The sequence below is a fragment of the Anolis carolinensis genome, chromosome 1 (genome assembly GCF_035594765.1).
Source record: "Anolis carolinensis isolate JA03-04 chromosome 1, rAnoCar3.1.pri, whole genome shotgun sequence".
NCBI lineage: Eukaryota > Metazoa > Chordata > Lepidosauria > Squamata > Dactyloidae > Anolis > Anolis carolinensis.
Genome location: NC_085841.1, coordinates 200,162,427 through 200,176,654, shown reverse-complemented (window position 1 = coordinate 200,176,654; position 14,228 = coordinate 200,162,427). Strand labels below are relative to the sequence as shown.

General features: G+C 37.6%; 1 protein-coding gene across 5 annotated transcripts in view; it reads right to left on the bottom strand.

Moving 5' to 3' along the window:
• Window positions 1-14,228, bottom strand: part of myo1b (myosin IB) — a 147,819-nt gene that overhangs the window by 45,434 nt on the left and 88,157 nt on the right. For all 5 annotated transcript variants that reach the window (XM_003217414.4, XM_016991464.2, XM_008104772.3 and 2 more), the window contains exons 8-15: window positions 11,314-11,412; window positions 10,762-10,865; window positions 9,632-9,779; window positions 7,664-7,782; window positions 7,084-7,170; window positions 6,759-6,824; window positions 2,693-2,797; window positions 156-218 (exon numbers count right to left, since the gene is read on the bottom strand). In XM_003217414.4, coding sequence (XP_003217462.2) covers window positions 156-218; window positions 2,693-2,797; window positions 6,759-6,824; window positions 7,084-7,170; window positions 7,664-7,782; window positions 9,632-9,779; window positions 10,762-10,865; window positions 11,314-11,412 — 791 coding nt within the window. The remainder of the gene's footprint in view (window positions 1-155; window positions 219-2,692; window positions 2,798-6,758; window positions 6,825-7,083; window positions 7,171-7,663; window positions 7,783-9,631; window positions 9,780-10,761; window positions 10,866-11,313; window positions 11,413-14,228) is intronic.

Below are 14,228 nucleotides of genomic sequence, written 5' to 3'. Positions count from 1 at the left end.
AACCATTTTACGCTAAGGTACATTTCCCCAGAAGAAAAGTTAAACAAATATTGCATATAGTCACAATAATTATTTAAAGCTGAAAACGGCTCAAGTACAGAGGAATAAGGAAATTCAAAGGAAACAAATGTTATATTTTTGTAATTATTACTTACATTTTCGATGAGGTCACAGATTATAGCATTGTTGAAGTATTCAATATGGGTCCATTCAATACCCTATAAAAGCAAAATACAGAAATGGAGGAAATAAATAATGGTTTCAATCATCTCCACTGGTAGTATAGATCTACAGGATTACTTCCATGTTTTCTCATAATGCAGCCTGCATTTGAGGAACATTTGAGGTAGCAACAACATTACAACCTAAATGAAAATTGGATAAGGCTTATACCTTTTTAAAAAGCAGAAAGGAAATGAGTAGAAATGGAGAAAGATGGCTTGAGAAATGAGGAAGTATTTGGGACCCCCCCCACACACACACACACACAAATCCCTTCAGAGAAAGCCTTTTTAAAATGGACAGAGTGGGAGTATATGGGCTCTGATGTCTTTCAGGAGACCAATATAGTTCCTAGCCCTGCTTTAGACTCCCAGATGCCAAAAATAAATGATAAAGTATTTATAAATAATCTGTTCCCTCTGATTATTTACAAAATATAATGTAGAAAACCAGTTTTAGGCGGCACTAGTGTCAAAGATATTAAATAAAGCAGGATATTTTAAGGTATGTGTGCAATTTCATTACGGAAGTCTACAACTGGAATCAGTCTTCCTTAATCAGGTGACTGCCAAATTTGGGGCTTTTGTCCTGAAAACTAATACACCCTAATAAAGAGACTGTGTGTATTCCAGTGGTTTTTCACCTAGCCATTTCAGATTATTTGTTTGTTTTCGTGCCAGGAGCAACTTGAGAAATTGATAGTCACTTCTGGTGTGAGAGAATTGGCCATCTGCAAGGACGTTGCCCAGGGGATGCCTAGATGTTTGATGTTTTACCATCTTGTGGGAGGCTTCTCTCATGTCCCCACATGGGGAGCTAGAGCTGACAGATGGGAGCTCACACTGCTCCCTGGATTCGAATCGCCAACCTTTCTGTCAGCAGTCCTATTGGCACAAGGGTTTAACCCATTGCGCCACCGGGGCTCCACATATACAGGAAAATAACAATACTGCTTGTATTTTCCCATTTTTATGAGTATTAATCCTATGAAAGAAACAGAATGTGTAATCCACATCCAGACTTATACAACTTTATATTACCAATAATATATAAACCTCTTTTTATTTCCATTGTGTAATATCTAGAAGATAATGATGATGTAAGCCATTGAGAACAATGGAATGAAGAGGAAGGATGGGCTTGTTTACTCTGGGCTTTACTTCCTATTCCCAATCACTATTAGTATTTGAGATTTTAATGGCCTGAGCATTTTGTCCAAAATACAGAAATTACTAATGATGCTGGAGCAAAATGAGCGTTCTTGAATGACTGCCAGATTTGCTTTCCATTCCATTCCTGCAATCGGTGTCAATTTCCCATGCACTTAACTGAAACAGAGCCAAATCCTTTTAGTGCAAAGCCTTAGGTCAATAAACGCTTTGTGCATCTTGGAGTGCTTCTAAGGAAAGGACAACTTCACCTCAAGAAGCCTGGATTTTTTTTTCTCATTTTAATCTTCATCTTCAAAAGGAAATATGGTAAATTTAAATTATACCATCAGAAACTACAGACCTGGAAATATTTGCATTTTGTACCCAAAACCAACATTATTTTTCAAACAGATGTCTCCACATTTTCGTGTTACCTGCCTGGTCTAGGAAGATTTCAATTCCTGTTGGTTTTGAGATTGAGACTATTGTATATACTCGAGTATAAGCCAAGTTTTCAGCCCTTTTTAGGGCTGGAAAAAACCCTCGGCTTATACTTGAGTGAGGGGACTGGCCAGCTTATATTCGGGTTGTCTTACACTTGAGTATATAGGTAATCAGAGTTGAACAGTCTTATCTTAAATTACAGTTTGATGCAAATATTCAAAAACAACTTACTGATGTCTCAATTAATGTAATTTCATTGGTATCTATTTTTATTTTTGAAATTTACAGTAGCTGCTGAATTTCCCACCCTCGTCTTATACCCGAGTCAGTAAGTTTTCCCAGTTTTTTCTGGTAAAATTAGGTGCCTTGGCTGATACTCAGGTCAGCTTATACTCAAGTACATACGGCACTTAAAAACATTAAACATGTGCTAGAAGAAAAGGTAATCCTTTTAAAAGGAGAGCATAATTATTCTTCCATGGATCCCTTCTGGAGAAGCCCTGGCTGTTCAAATACTGAGAAGCTAGGTAGAGCACTAAGCCTCTACCCCCCAAACAAGTCTTGGACACAGTCCCTCGCTCCAAAAACATTTATCTGAATGTTACTTTCACCAGTTCAGTACAGACTGCCCTTTCACTTTTAGTCGGTGCCCTTTCAACCATATATTTTGTTTCAGGGCTACTAACACTCACGTTCCATTAAGAGAACATCAATATGACAGCTTAGTTCTATACCTGACAAGGTCATCACAACTGGCAAAGAAAATTATGCCAAGGCAAAGGCAACATAAACAGGCTTTTCACAGTGGCTTGACATGCTGGTAGTGAACAGAGACAACACCGGCAGACTGAAACACAGTAACAAAGCCTTATTACCTCTCTTATGTATTCTTCTTGTTCCTCTTTTAAGGTAAGCTCAATGAAGATCTGCTGTAGCTTTTCATTGCAGTAGTTAATAATGAACTGCTCAAAACTGTTCTCCTACGAAACAAAAGCAAGCAAAGTGCCAATAGTCACACATAGAAAATTGTACGTTAAAAAGGTGAACAGATGGTACAAGTTTCTTTGATATTTTGCTCTCCCATATTAAAAAATAATAATAATGTGGACTACTTTGGGTCTCTTGCTGAGAAAAAGGCATTAAAGTAATCAATTAATGGTAATAGCCACAGCAGTGATATATTCTCTGGCCTTAGGCAATTTTAGAATAACCCAGTTTTAAAATTATTTTGAGCCTGCTCCTTTAAAATCAATAGCAGATTGTCTATTTAAATGAAATAGGATTGTATTTTAAAATGACTTATCATTTTATGATCATGAAATTACAGTAATGACCCTTGCTGATGTTAGCATCACTTAGCCATCCTTGAGACTTCTCACAGCACTATCCCCATCTAGTCACTTTGTCATCATATTCCTCTCTATCTATATATTACAATTCACCTTCATCACTGCTGAATTTCAGGATATCAGTGTTAGGCATATCTACAAAATCTTGGTGGATTTGTTATACATTTTTATTTATGTTGCTGTGTTTATTACTCAGTGAATTAACCATGATGATATATAGCAATTGTCCTTGCTTAATTCAAATGGGATTTGAGGAGGACCATAGCCATAAAAACTATTCTGGATGTGACAGTCATAGGACCCTGCAGCCACAAACAAATAAGTTTTAATAGGAGCTATAATGTATTTAAACAACAACAAGAAAGACATTATATGACAGAGAAAAGAGATAACACTAAATATTCCTAGCACATTAGCCTTGGGAAGAAACAAATTAACTTGACATCTCTCCTTGATCACAGTTTCAGTGAAGGCTTCATTGAAGTATTTATTCCAACACCCTTTGAAGAGCTACTATTGTTAATATTAAAGGTATGGTTAACTTGAAACCAAAATCTGCAAATGTAGGGCTAGTCTAAATCATAATTCTGAGGTTTTAAAAAGTCAACAATGCTTGCCCATTTTGTTCTGTCATTGTGTATGATGGGATGGGATGCAGAACCTATGCCAACTTTACTCTTTAGCCCTTTACCCTCAAACATAAATTAAAATATCTTTATGCCGTCTTTCTAAAATCTTGTTTTAGAAGGAGGAATGAATTAACTGACTCCCAAGCCAAAACATAATTAGCAATGTCTACGGTAGTGATGGCAGATATACAGGGTGTTTGAAAAAGAACTCCCTAGTTTTAATGTGTTTATACTTAAAACTAGGGAGTTCTTTTTCAAACACCCTGTATATGTTGCTCCAATTGTTGGCAAACTACCACAATTATTCACCACTGGCTAAATCTGGCTACGGCTGATGGGAGATGAACTCCAATAAAATCTGGAGAACTGCTATGTTCTTCCTTGATCTGGAAATCCAAACTACTCCATAATCTGGTTTTCTCCATGGGTAGCTGAGATATGACACCTTTGCTTTCTGATGGTTCAGTGCCTACAAACTTTGTTTCACACACAAAAGTATTGTACAAAATTACTTTCAGTCTATGTGTGTAACGTGTATATGAAATATAGCTGAACAAGTTTGCTCGTCCAATACCAAGAATGAGGTGACCATGTGACATGAAAATCAAATACTACTTTTACAAAAATGCCTGGGGCTTCATTGTGCAACCTGAACAAATAATGGGTTAAAAATGGTGCTACAGAACCAAATTTAGGCAAATCCAAATCATCAGTTGAATCAGGCCAGTTCAGACCAACTAGTTCAAATGTACTTGGACTGATTTGGCGAACTGCACAGTAAAATACAGCTAGAAGTATGCCTGGTGCTGCTATCTCCCGTTCCCCCAAAATGCAAAGAAAATAGGGGAAGGCAGACAAATGTTGGCATCTCTAACAATCTTTTCCCCCCTTATGCTTTCCTTCCTTCATAAAATACTTTGTCTACAATCTTATTTGCCAGCATAGCACAACAACAGAGATCCAATCCTTGTCTCCACGATGCTCCAAAACTGCACTGTAAAACAAAAATGCCAATAGAGAGAGAGTGGGAGCTGGAATTTGCCTGCTGACAGCTCTAGCTCTTGGTGTGGAGCAAAAATCTCAGCAGCATCCCCCATACTGTTGGAGGCTTGTAGGCATTTGCTCATTTTTCATTAGTGGGAGAAAAAAAATTGGTTTTTAAATAAAAGATTGCATATTAAGGAGAAAGGTTATCATCAATTCTGTTTCCAAATCCAAATCAATGTCCAGACCACAAATTCAGATTTCCTGGCTGCTATTCAACTTGATGATCTATCCAAACCAAATCAGGGTCTGGGTCCAAATTGTTAAATGAGGTCTGAATTAAATTGGCTATGTGGGTAGTTAGGCTGCACAACTTCAGATTAAATTTGTGTAAACATCCAAGTTTTCAGAATTAGAAAATATAATTTCACTGGGACAACATCTTGTTTCTGCAAGGAAAACCCATGAGGCCCTGAAAAGTCTATAGAAGTGGTTCTCAGTCTGTGGGTTCCCAGATGTTTTGGCCTTCAACTCCCAGAAATCCTAACAGCTGGTAAACTGGTTGGGATTTCTGGGAGTTGTAGGCTAAAACACCTGGGGACCCATAGGTTGAGAACCACTCATCTATAGAATGACAGGATTGTGTTTTTTCACTACCATGTTTCCCCAAAAACAAGACAGTGTCTTATATTAATTTTTGCTCTACACTGCTTGCCCATTTTGTTCTGTTATTGTCTATGATGGGATCCACTAGGTCTTATTTTCAGGGGATGTCTTATTTTTCCATGAAGAAGAATTCACATTTATTGTTGAACAAAAAAAATGAACATTTATTATATACTGTACAGTAGTTGTCATCAAAAATCAGCATAACTAGACAAACTGTGAATCCTATCAAGAATTTCTTGTTACTACCATTATTTCCATGTGCAACAATCTATGGTACGTACATCTACCAATCCTGCATGCTCTGGTGTTCTGTTCAGCAGGCATGCTTCCAAACAAAAACTTTGCTAGGTCTTACTTTCGGGGGAGGCCTTATATTTAGCAATTCAGCAAAACCTCTATTAGGTCTTATTTTCAGGGGATGTCTTATTTTTGGGGAAACAGGGTAGTATGTTTGCTCCAATGAATGGCTGTTAAATGAAGCTGAATATATATCTTTGGCTATGAAACTAGTATTAGGCCCCATTTACACTGCCATATAATGCAGTTTCAACCTGCATTATATGGCAATGTAGATCGGGCATCAGTCTGCAACAAAAGGTAGACTGAAGTCAGATTAATTGTAAAACCTGCTTTAGAATCAAAATGTAACTTAAAGGTACAAAAATAGCACCTGGCTATTCTAACACAGACACAGTCCTTAAAGTATATCAATCTTTTTTAAAAAAAATTCTTCTTCTCTTATGTCATACTTTGCCCTATTTCTTCCCCTCCTTTGTCACTGCTTTGTCACAATGATATCTTTTTCTTCCTAATTTGTGATACATTTCATGTTTGTGCAATTTAAAAAAAAATGGGGCCAAAACAATAGCAAGTAATTAGTTCCTAAGTGCATCTAAAAATATATCTCATGTAAACAATAAGGGAGATACTGATGTATCTGTTGCATATGTATATATTGACATCATCTGAATTGTGAATTATTGACAATATCACACAAAATAGTTCTGTAAAGCAGCTAAGGTTTTAAAATTGTTAAGTATTCCTTCTCTTATTTTAGTTGTATGAGTTTATGTTCAAAACTCTTATATATAAATTACACATTATATTATTGTTCTAGACTCCTAGACTAAATACAATTGGAGAACTTGAGTTTCCAATTTTGCTCTATTTACATTTATTGTACATATCTGCTCAAAGCTGTAGAATAGGCTATTGGGAAATGTTCCAAAAAACATGGAATAGAAATAACATGCATAAATAAATACATGAAATACCCCTATATTTGCTACAAAATATTTAACAGAAAGTACCTCAAATATTTCAAAGCCGTAGATGTCCAAAACTCCCATGACTTTCTTCCTTACTTTTGTCTGTGCCTTTTCAAACAAAATATTGTCATATATTTAGTAAATGAAAGAAGTGGTAATGATGTTCAATAACTTTCAATAATTTTAAATTAATCAAAATAAATCACGATGAATAAAATATCAGAAAAAGTAGCATGTTAAGAGAGTGAAATCTATCTCTACTTGCTGGCAACTTTACAATGTTATGCCAGAAACTAATCAGCATACTTGTTTTATGTATCATGCTCATTCATTCATTCAAATCAGATTGAATTTCACTGAACATTACCTTAATGCTCTCATTGATTCTGCTAACAAGCCAGGAAAATAGTCTGCTATAAAGATTCTTTGCCAAAGCATCCCGAGCGTAATAAGCCTAATAAAAAGATATTTTAAAATTAGAAAGGTTTAAGAATTGCTTGAACAACAGCTCTGGCACTGCCATATGATGGAAATAACCCACAACCATATATCCTCTGTTCTGGGGTTATGAATCAAGGCTTTGCAGAATCACAAAATGAAATGGAATTTTCATTTCAAATATTTCAAAGTCACCATCATTAAACTGTTATTTTATTAATTTCACATAACACTCATGTTCTGTGATGGATCTAAAGCGTTCTTAGGCAACCTCAGAATTAAATCTCTCTACCCTATAACAAACTACAGTATCAAATACATTTTATACTGAACACGTAGTGCCTTTTGGAGGTTATATTTAATTAATTGTGACAAAGGAAACATTTGCTTATGGAATGAAAAATGCATAGTAATAACCCTTCTAATAACAATAATAAGATGAATATTGTAAACTACAGTGAAGCACATGGTTAAAAAAAAAACACCCAGAGATTATAATATGGCATTACCTGGGCCACATTTAAAGTTGTGGAAACCTTTTCCTGCTTGGCTTCAACTGTACGGAAGCTGAAGGCTCTTTCCAATACTGACTGGTCAATCCCTGTCAACTCACATATTTCTTTGAGTTCTATGGAAATAACATATGTTAAAACCAACAAGGTTGCAATAGTCTTTTAAAAAATGAGCAACATATGAATCATCTCAGAGTCCAGGAGAATCACTGCTGTATTTTAAAGAACAGAGCACATGTTATGGTCAGGAGAGTAAAGTTGCCAAAAGGAGATTTTGTGGAAGATAACTTCCAAATTTTCCATGGGTGGGAAACATTTGGCTTTCTAGGTTTCTGGATGACAATTGTAGGTTAGAACATCCAAGTGATCAAATGGTCTTCCCCGCCCCGATGTAGCTCATAACTGGCAAAAACACTCAGTGTTTGTGTTTGATCACCATGGTACAATTCACCATGCTTCCTTTAGTGACTGCCTAACTCCCAGAACATTACAGTGCAGCTAGATAACCCTCATGTTGTTATAATGTCAAATTATAGCCACAGCCAAAGTTGCAAGAGGTCTGTTTCAAAAGTGTCTTTATGACCATGAAGGTAAAGTTCAAACAAATTCCCATGCTAGTCTGGAATATATACAGAAATCTTGTAGCACCTTAGAGACTAACTGGGGCCCCGCTAATAATAGAATAGAATAGAACAGAATAACTTTATTGTCACTGTACATTGTGCAACTAAATTAAATGCCACCCCAATCATATTCTATATGTAGAATTACCAAACAAAAACACTCATCCTTCGACATTCTAATCACTATTGCACAACCAACTCCTAATGCCACATCACTGTGAAACCAGAGTCCAGAATAGTCACCACTCTAGGATAAGAGCTATCTCTCAGCCTATTTGTCCTTGTTTTTATCATCCTAAACTGTCTGCCAGATGGTAATAATTAAAAAAAATATCCAGGGTGAGATAGATCCTTAAGAATATTTTGAGCTTTCTTAAGGCAGCAGGAATTATACTGCCACCCTCCCCTCCCTGGACTTCACTTCACCATTAAAAATGGAAGAAATAGGTTCTTAACCAAGGCTGGAAGCTTCTGGAATTACCTACTCCCCTCTCCAGAGCTCTGTCACATCATGTAAACACACCATGGACACAGCAGACACCTCCAGCCTTGGTAAGGATCTGTTTCTTCCTTTTTCTAAATGGCAAAACAGGGGCCATGGCTTTGCCCACCCATGCTGACACCAGTTCAGCGCATGTGGGTGTACGTGTGTAGAAAGGCCCTAGATCGGTAGCGCAAGCTTTTGCAAATTAAGGTCTCTGCATCTGAAGAAGTAGATTTAATTTACAAAATCTTATGCTACCAACTTCTTTCCTGCAGTTAGTCTGTAAGGCTGATCCCTTCGCATTTATTGAAATAAGACCATGTCCTGCAGTCGGTGGTTTAATACTTAACTTTAAAAACAATAAACAAAGCAAACACATCCTATCTAACAAAAATAATTATTAATAAATTTATATGCAATAGAATAATAATAATGAAACAGAAACAAGTGAGATTAGGATTAAAGAAAATAATATCTTGCAGGCAAATCCTTAATATGGCTATGCAGAAATAAATCTCACTTCATTCACTTCAGCTGGACTTGCCCTTAATTTAGTGGACACAGGACTATAAGTTAGGTCATTCAATTGTTGTGACAAAGCAAACCAGATCTCCAAAATTCAAAAGGGAAGGGGAGAGATTTGTGGTAACCCAAGTATAATAACCAGATAGTTCTTTGTTTAGGAATGTAGCAATGGTCAGACAGAACATTAAATCAAATTTTGTTTTAGAAAGAATAACTCAGTATATGTTCATCTACTTATATAACTTGCATATTTGGAACCAATACCAATTTTCCAGTTTCAGTTAATAATCTATAAACAATATTTATTATTCTAAATATGCATTATTTTATTACCATTTTTATCTTTGATTTTGCTTTCATCTAATCCATTCACACGAGATTCAGGCTTGAATTCAATGTTTCCCAATTTTAAGACAGCTGCCACAACTTCAAAAACTGACTGTGTTTCATGCTCCATGAATCCCACGATCTGCATGGCATTCTAGAAGACAGAAGACAAGTTTCATGTATTCTGGTTTGTTTTTTTCATTCAGTCCTTTCTTCAAAAAATTCAGAGCAGTGAACATCATGGTTCCCACCCTCAAACATGCACACGCTTTGACTTTATCCCCACAAAAACTGTGATAGCATCAGACTGAAAAATTGAAACTTGCATCAAAAGTTGCTGTTAGGAATTCAAATCTAATGTTTCCACTCAGGTACAGTAATCACTACTCCACACTGACTCTCATGCATTATATTGTACTGAGATTTAAATCTATGTCGTTTTGCTTTTCCCACCATTTCTGCATTTTCTTTAATCTGAAGAGGTAATAAGTTTTCATATATAAAAATTTACTAAATACCATTTTTAACTTAAATATTTATAAGCCACCTTGAGATATCTTTTTTTTTGCTGAAGGTTGTTTCCAATATTTAGTAAACGTTTCAGCAGCATATGGTTTCAAAACAAAGATGAATAGAACCAATAAGATTTAAAATAAGATAATAATTCTCATATAGATTAAAATTAGGAACACATATAGCTATATATTCATTTCATACACCATTCTGATGCAAAAATAGCAAGCTAGAATAAAGGCATAAAGCCCCCAAAACAGTCTCATTTCTGAAAAGTATATGTGTTTGATTCTTGGACATTCAGCATTTAAGGCCAGCAAGATCATTCTGTTGGATTGCAAAACTCAGTTTAGAAAAACTGCAAAATGAAACACATTCATAAAATCATAATTAGGTAGATTCATGCATATCATTGACTACTCTACAAACTGCTTAGTGCAAGACTTTTAGTGCAATGCTAGATGAGCTACACCACTGTTGAGAAATGTGATGGAGGTCCCACTAAAATGAGAGCTTGCCACTTCCAGAGACAATTTGTTCGATCACTTGAGAGTTCTTACTTTTGACTGAAAGGCAGAACATTGAGCTTAAATTGAACAGTACTGAAAAGCACCAATTCTTACCCTAACGGTTCTGAAGTTTGCAGCATCATCTACTCCACTGACTATTGCAGAGCCCAGACTAAGGTAGTTGTATTGGTTGAAATCTCTTTCAAGTTTAAGTTTTTCTATGAAAATGAAAAAAGACTTCATTAATGGCAAAGCTCCTGTTCTTCTTGTTACCTGTAGGAATTGTGGCAATTTTCCATCCATTAAAATAAGCATGAAATTAATTAGGAAAACTTGGACAAGGATTCAATTATGTATCTTTGCTGGATTCAGTTCTGCATCTTTGCTGGATCCCTCTGCTTCCACCACAATCAGTAATCCACTTTCCCTCCTGCAACCCCCTCTTCCTCATAAGAAGTTTCTCTGGAGCAGTAGAAGCCCCTCTGGAGTGCCCCCCACCCACATACACACACAACAGAGAGGTGGATCAGAAGTATAAAGAGAAGAAAGTTGAGCTCCGCTTGTCATTTAGTTTCAAAATGTATCATTGCATCTTGACTTCAGCAAATGAATCCAATTCCACGTACAACGTTATTTTAGATACATACTTCTTACAACTGTACTTACCAAGCAGATCTTCCGATCCTCCAGACAATATCTGATAGAAAATGTGAAAATTTCTTTCACCTCTTGGTTGTTTGACAACACGGGATTTTTCCAATAGATCTAGAAAAAAGAGATCACAATCATTATTTTCCATTCTACCAGTTGACCTCTCCTGCTTCTCATGCACCTGCAAGAAATAATGCCTCACAAGAGAGGACCCCGCACTCCCTCACAATTACCTAACCAGGATTAGGAAATGGCAAATGCTATGGTTTATCTGTTACATTTATATCGGACTTTTTTTTTTCAAAGGAAGCAATGTAGCATACAAGTCTATCACCATTCCTGTTTTTATCCCAAAAACTACTGTATGGCATAGAGCAGGGAGAAAAAGAATGACCGGTCCAAGCTTCAAAGTTTACCAGGAATTGGAACGTAGACCTCCTCAGTGTTAACCTAACACTACTCCACACTGGGGCCCTTTATGCATCCATGGACACTGTTTTCCATGAAGGGCACCACCAACTGAATACTCAGTTCACCCTCAAAACCTGAAGAAATAAGTGAAGACCCTGTTCAAGCAAAAGAAATTATATGTGTGTGTGTGTGTGTGTGTGTTTTCGCCCATGGAGTAAACAACAAAACCACTGAACCAAATCACACCAAATTTGGCCACAAAAGACTTTGTCTTTCAATAAAAAAAACCTAGAAAAATAAAGTCCAAATTACAGAGGACGAGGAAGAACCGTTCTCCCCATGGCTGCCAGTTAAAAGGGTAAGCTCCACCCCCTTTATGCCTTGCTCACTTCATGTCCTAGCAACTGCCTCAGGCACAATGGCTGCGGGTTCACTTAGGTCTCTTCCACACTGCCTATACAATACAGATTATCTGATTTGAACTGGATTATATGTCAGTGCAGATTCAAGGCCCTTCCACACAGCTATATAACCCAGAATGCCAAGGTACATAATCCACAGTATCTGCTTTGAACTGGATTATCTTGAGTCCACACTGCCATATAATCCAGTTCAATGTGGATTTTATACAGTTCTGTAGAAGGGTCCTCATATAATCCAGATCAAAGCCAATAATTCAAGATTATAAATATAAATTACTGTGGTATAATAAAACAGAACACTATAACCTCTAAAATCAGGACAGTAAATAAAGAACAACACTCTGAAAATGGGAATTCCAGACAGGAAACAATCAGGGCCAGCTAACACCTCCCAACAAACTATTCCCCCAGGAAGGAATCAGCCATGCTTTGAAACTACAGGGCCATTCAATGCTAATTGCCCTCTTTCTCTGCACACCCTCCACCTCAGAGTCATCATCATCATCATCATCATCATCATTACAATTATTATTATTGGGTTGCTGTGAACCATGAAAATTGAATAAAACCAGGCATCCAGCATTACAAAACTCTACAACCAGGACAGTAAATGAAGAACAACACTAAAAAAACAGGGAAATACCAGATAGGAAACAATCAGGCCAGCTAACTTCCAACAAAGCATTCCCCCAGGGAGGAAACAACCAGGCTTTGAAGCTGCAAGGCCATTCAATGCTAATCAAGGTGACTAATTACAACATTCATACTTGCTTCCACAAACAAAAACTAACTTAGGATTATGCCACAGCAACACGTGGCTGGGCACAGTTAGTAATCGTCGTAATCGTCATCATCATCATCATCATCATCATAGAATCATACAGTTGGAAGAGACCTCGTGGGCCATCCATTCCAACCCCCTGCCAAGAAGCAGGAAATCACATTCAAAGCACCCCCGACAGATGGCCATCCAGTCTCTGCTTAAAAGCCTCCAAAGAAGGAGCCTCCACCACACTTCGCGGCAGAGAGTTCCACTGCCAAACAGCTCTCACAGTCAGGAAGTTCTTCCTGATGTTCAGGTGGAATCTCCTTTCCTTTAGTTTGAAGCCATTGTTCCACGTCCTAGTCTCCAGGGCAGAAGAAAACAAGCTTGCTCCCTCCTCCCTATGACTTCCCCTTACATATTTATACATGGCTATCATGTCTCCTCTCAGCCTTCTCTTCTGCAGGCTAAACATGCCCAGTTCTTTAAGCTGCTCCTCATAGGGCTTGTTCTCCAAACCCTTGATCATTTTAGTTGCCCTCTTCTGGACACATTCCAGCTTGTCAACATCTCTCTTCAATTGCGGTGCCCAGAATTGGACACAATATTCCAGATGTGGTCTGACCAAGGCAAAATAGAGGGGTAGCATGACTTCCCTGGATCTAGACACAATACTCCTATAAACTTTATTTATATATCGCCTTATCTTCTCAAGGGACTCAGAGACTTCATAGCAAAGTAAACCATACAACAACCAAACATAATACAATAATGAACATAACTACACAAGAAATACAAATCAATCAACCACAGAATTAAAAATGAATAACAAAATACTCCATTAATGGGCCAAGATACAGTGACCAGGGGGTTCAACGTTAGGGTGGCCAATTATAAGGTGCTAGGCAGGCCAAGTGCAACAGTATGGCATGGGGCCAGGAAGTGGATAAATTGCTGAGTGGGGTCATAGCCAGGAGAGCCAAGGACCAGCCCTGCTCAAAGATTTGCAGGAACTACCAGGTTTTCAGATTCTTGCAGAAAAAAGATAGAGAAGGAGCTTGTCTAAAATCTCTGGGAAGGGCGTTCCACAGTAGGGGAGCCACCACCAAGAAGGTCCTCTCCCTCATCTCCACCAACCACGCTTGTGACAGTGGCAGGAGTGAGAGGAGGGCCTCTCCGGCAGATCTTACAGCCTGCGCTGGTTCATAGGGGGAGATGCAATCACGGAGATAGGCAGGGCCCAAGCCGTATAGGGCTTTATAGGTCATCACCTGCACCTTGAATTGGGACTGGCAGCTTATCGGCAGCCAGTGGATCTGCTTTAGTAGAGGTGT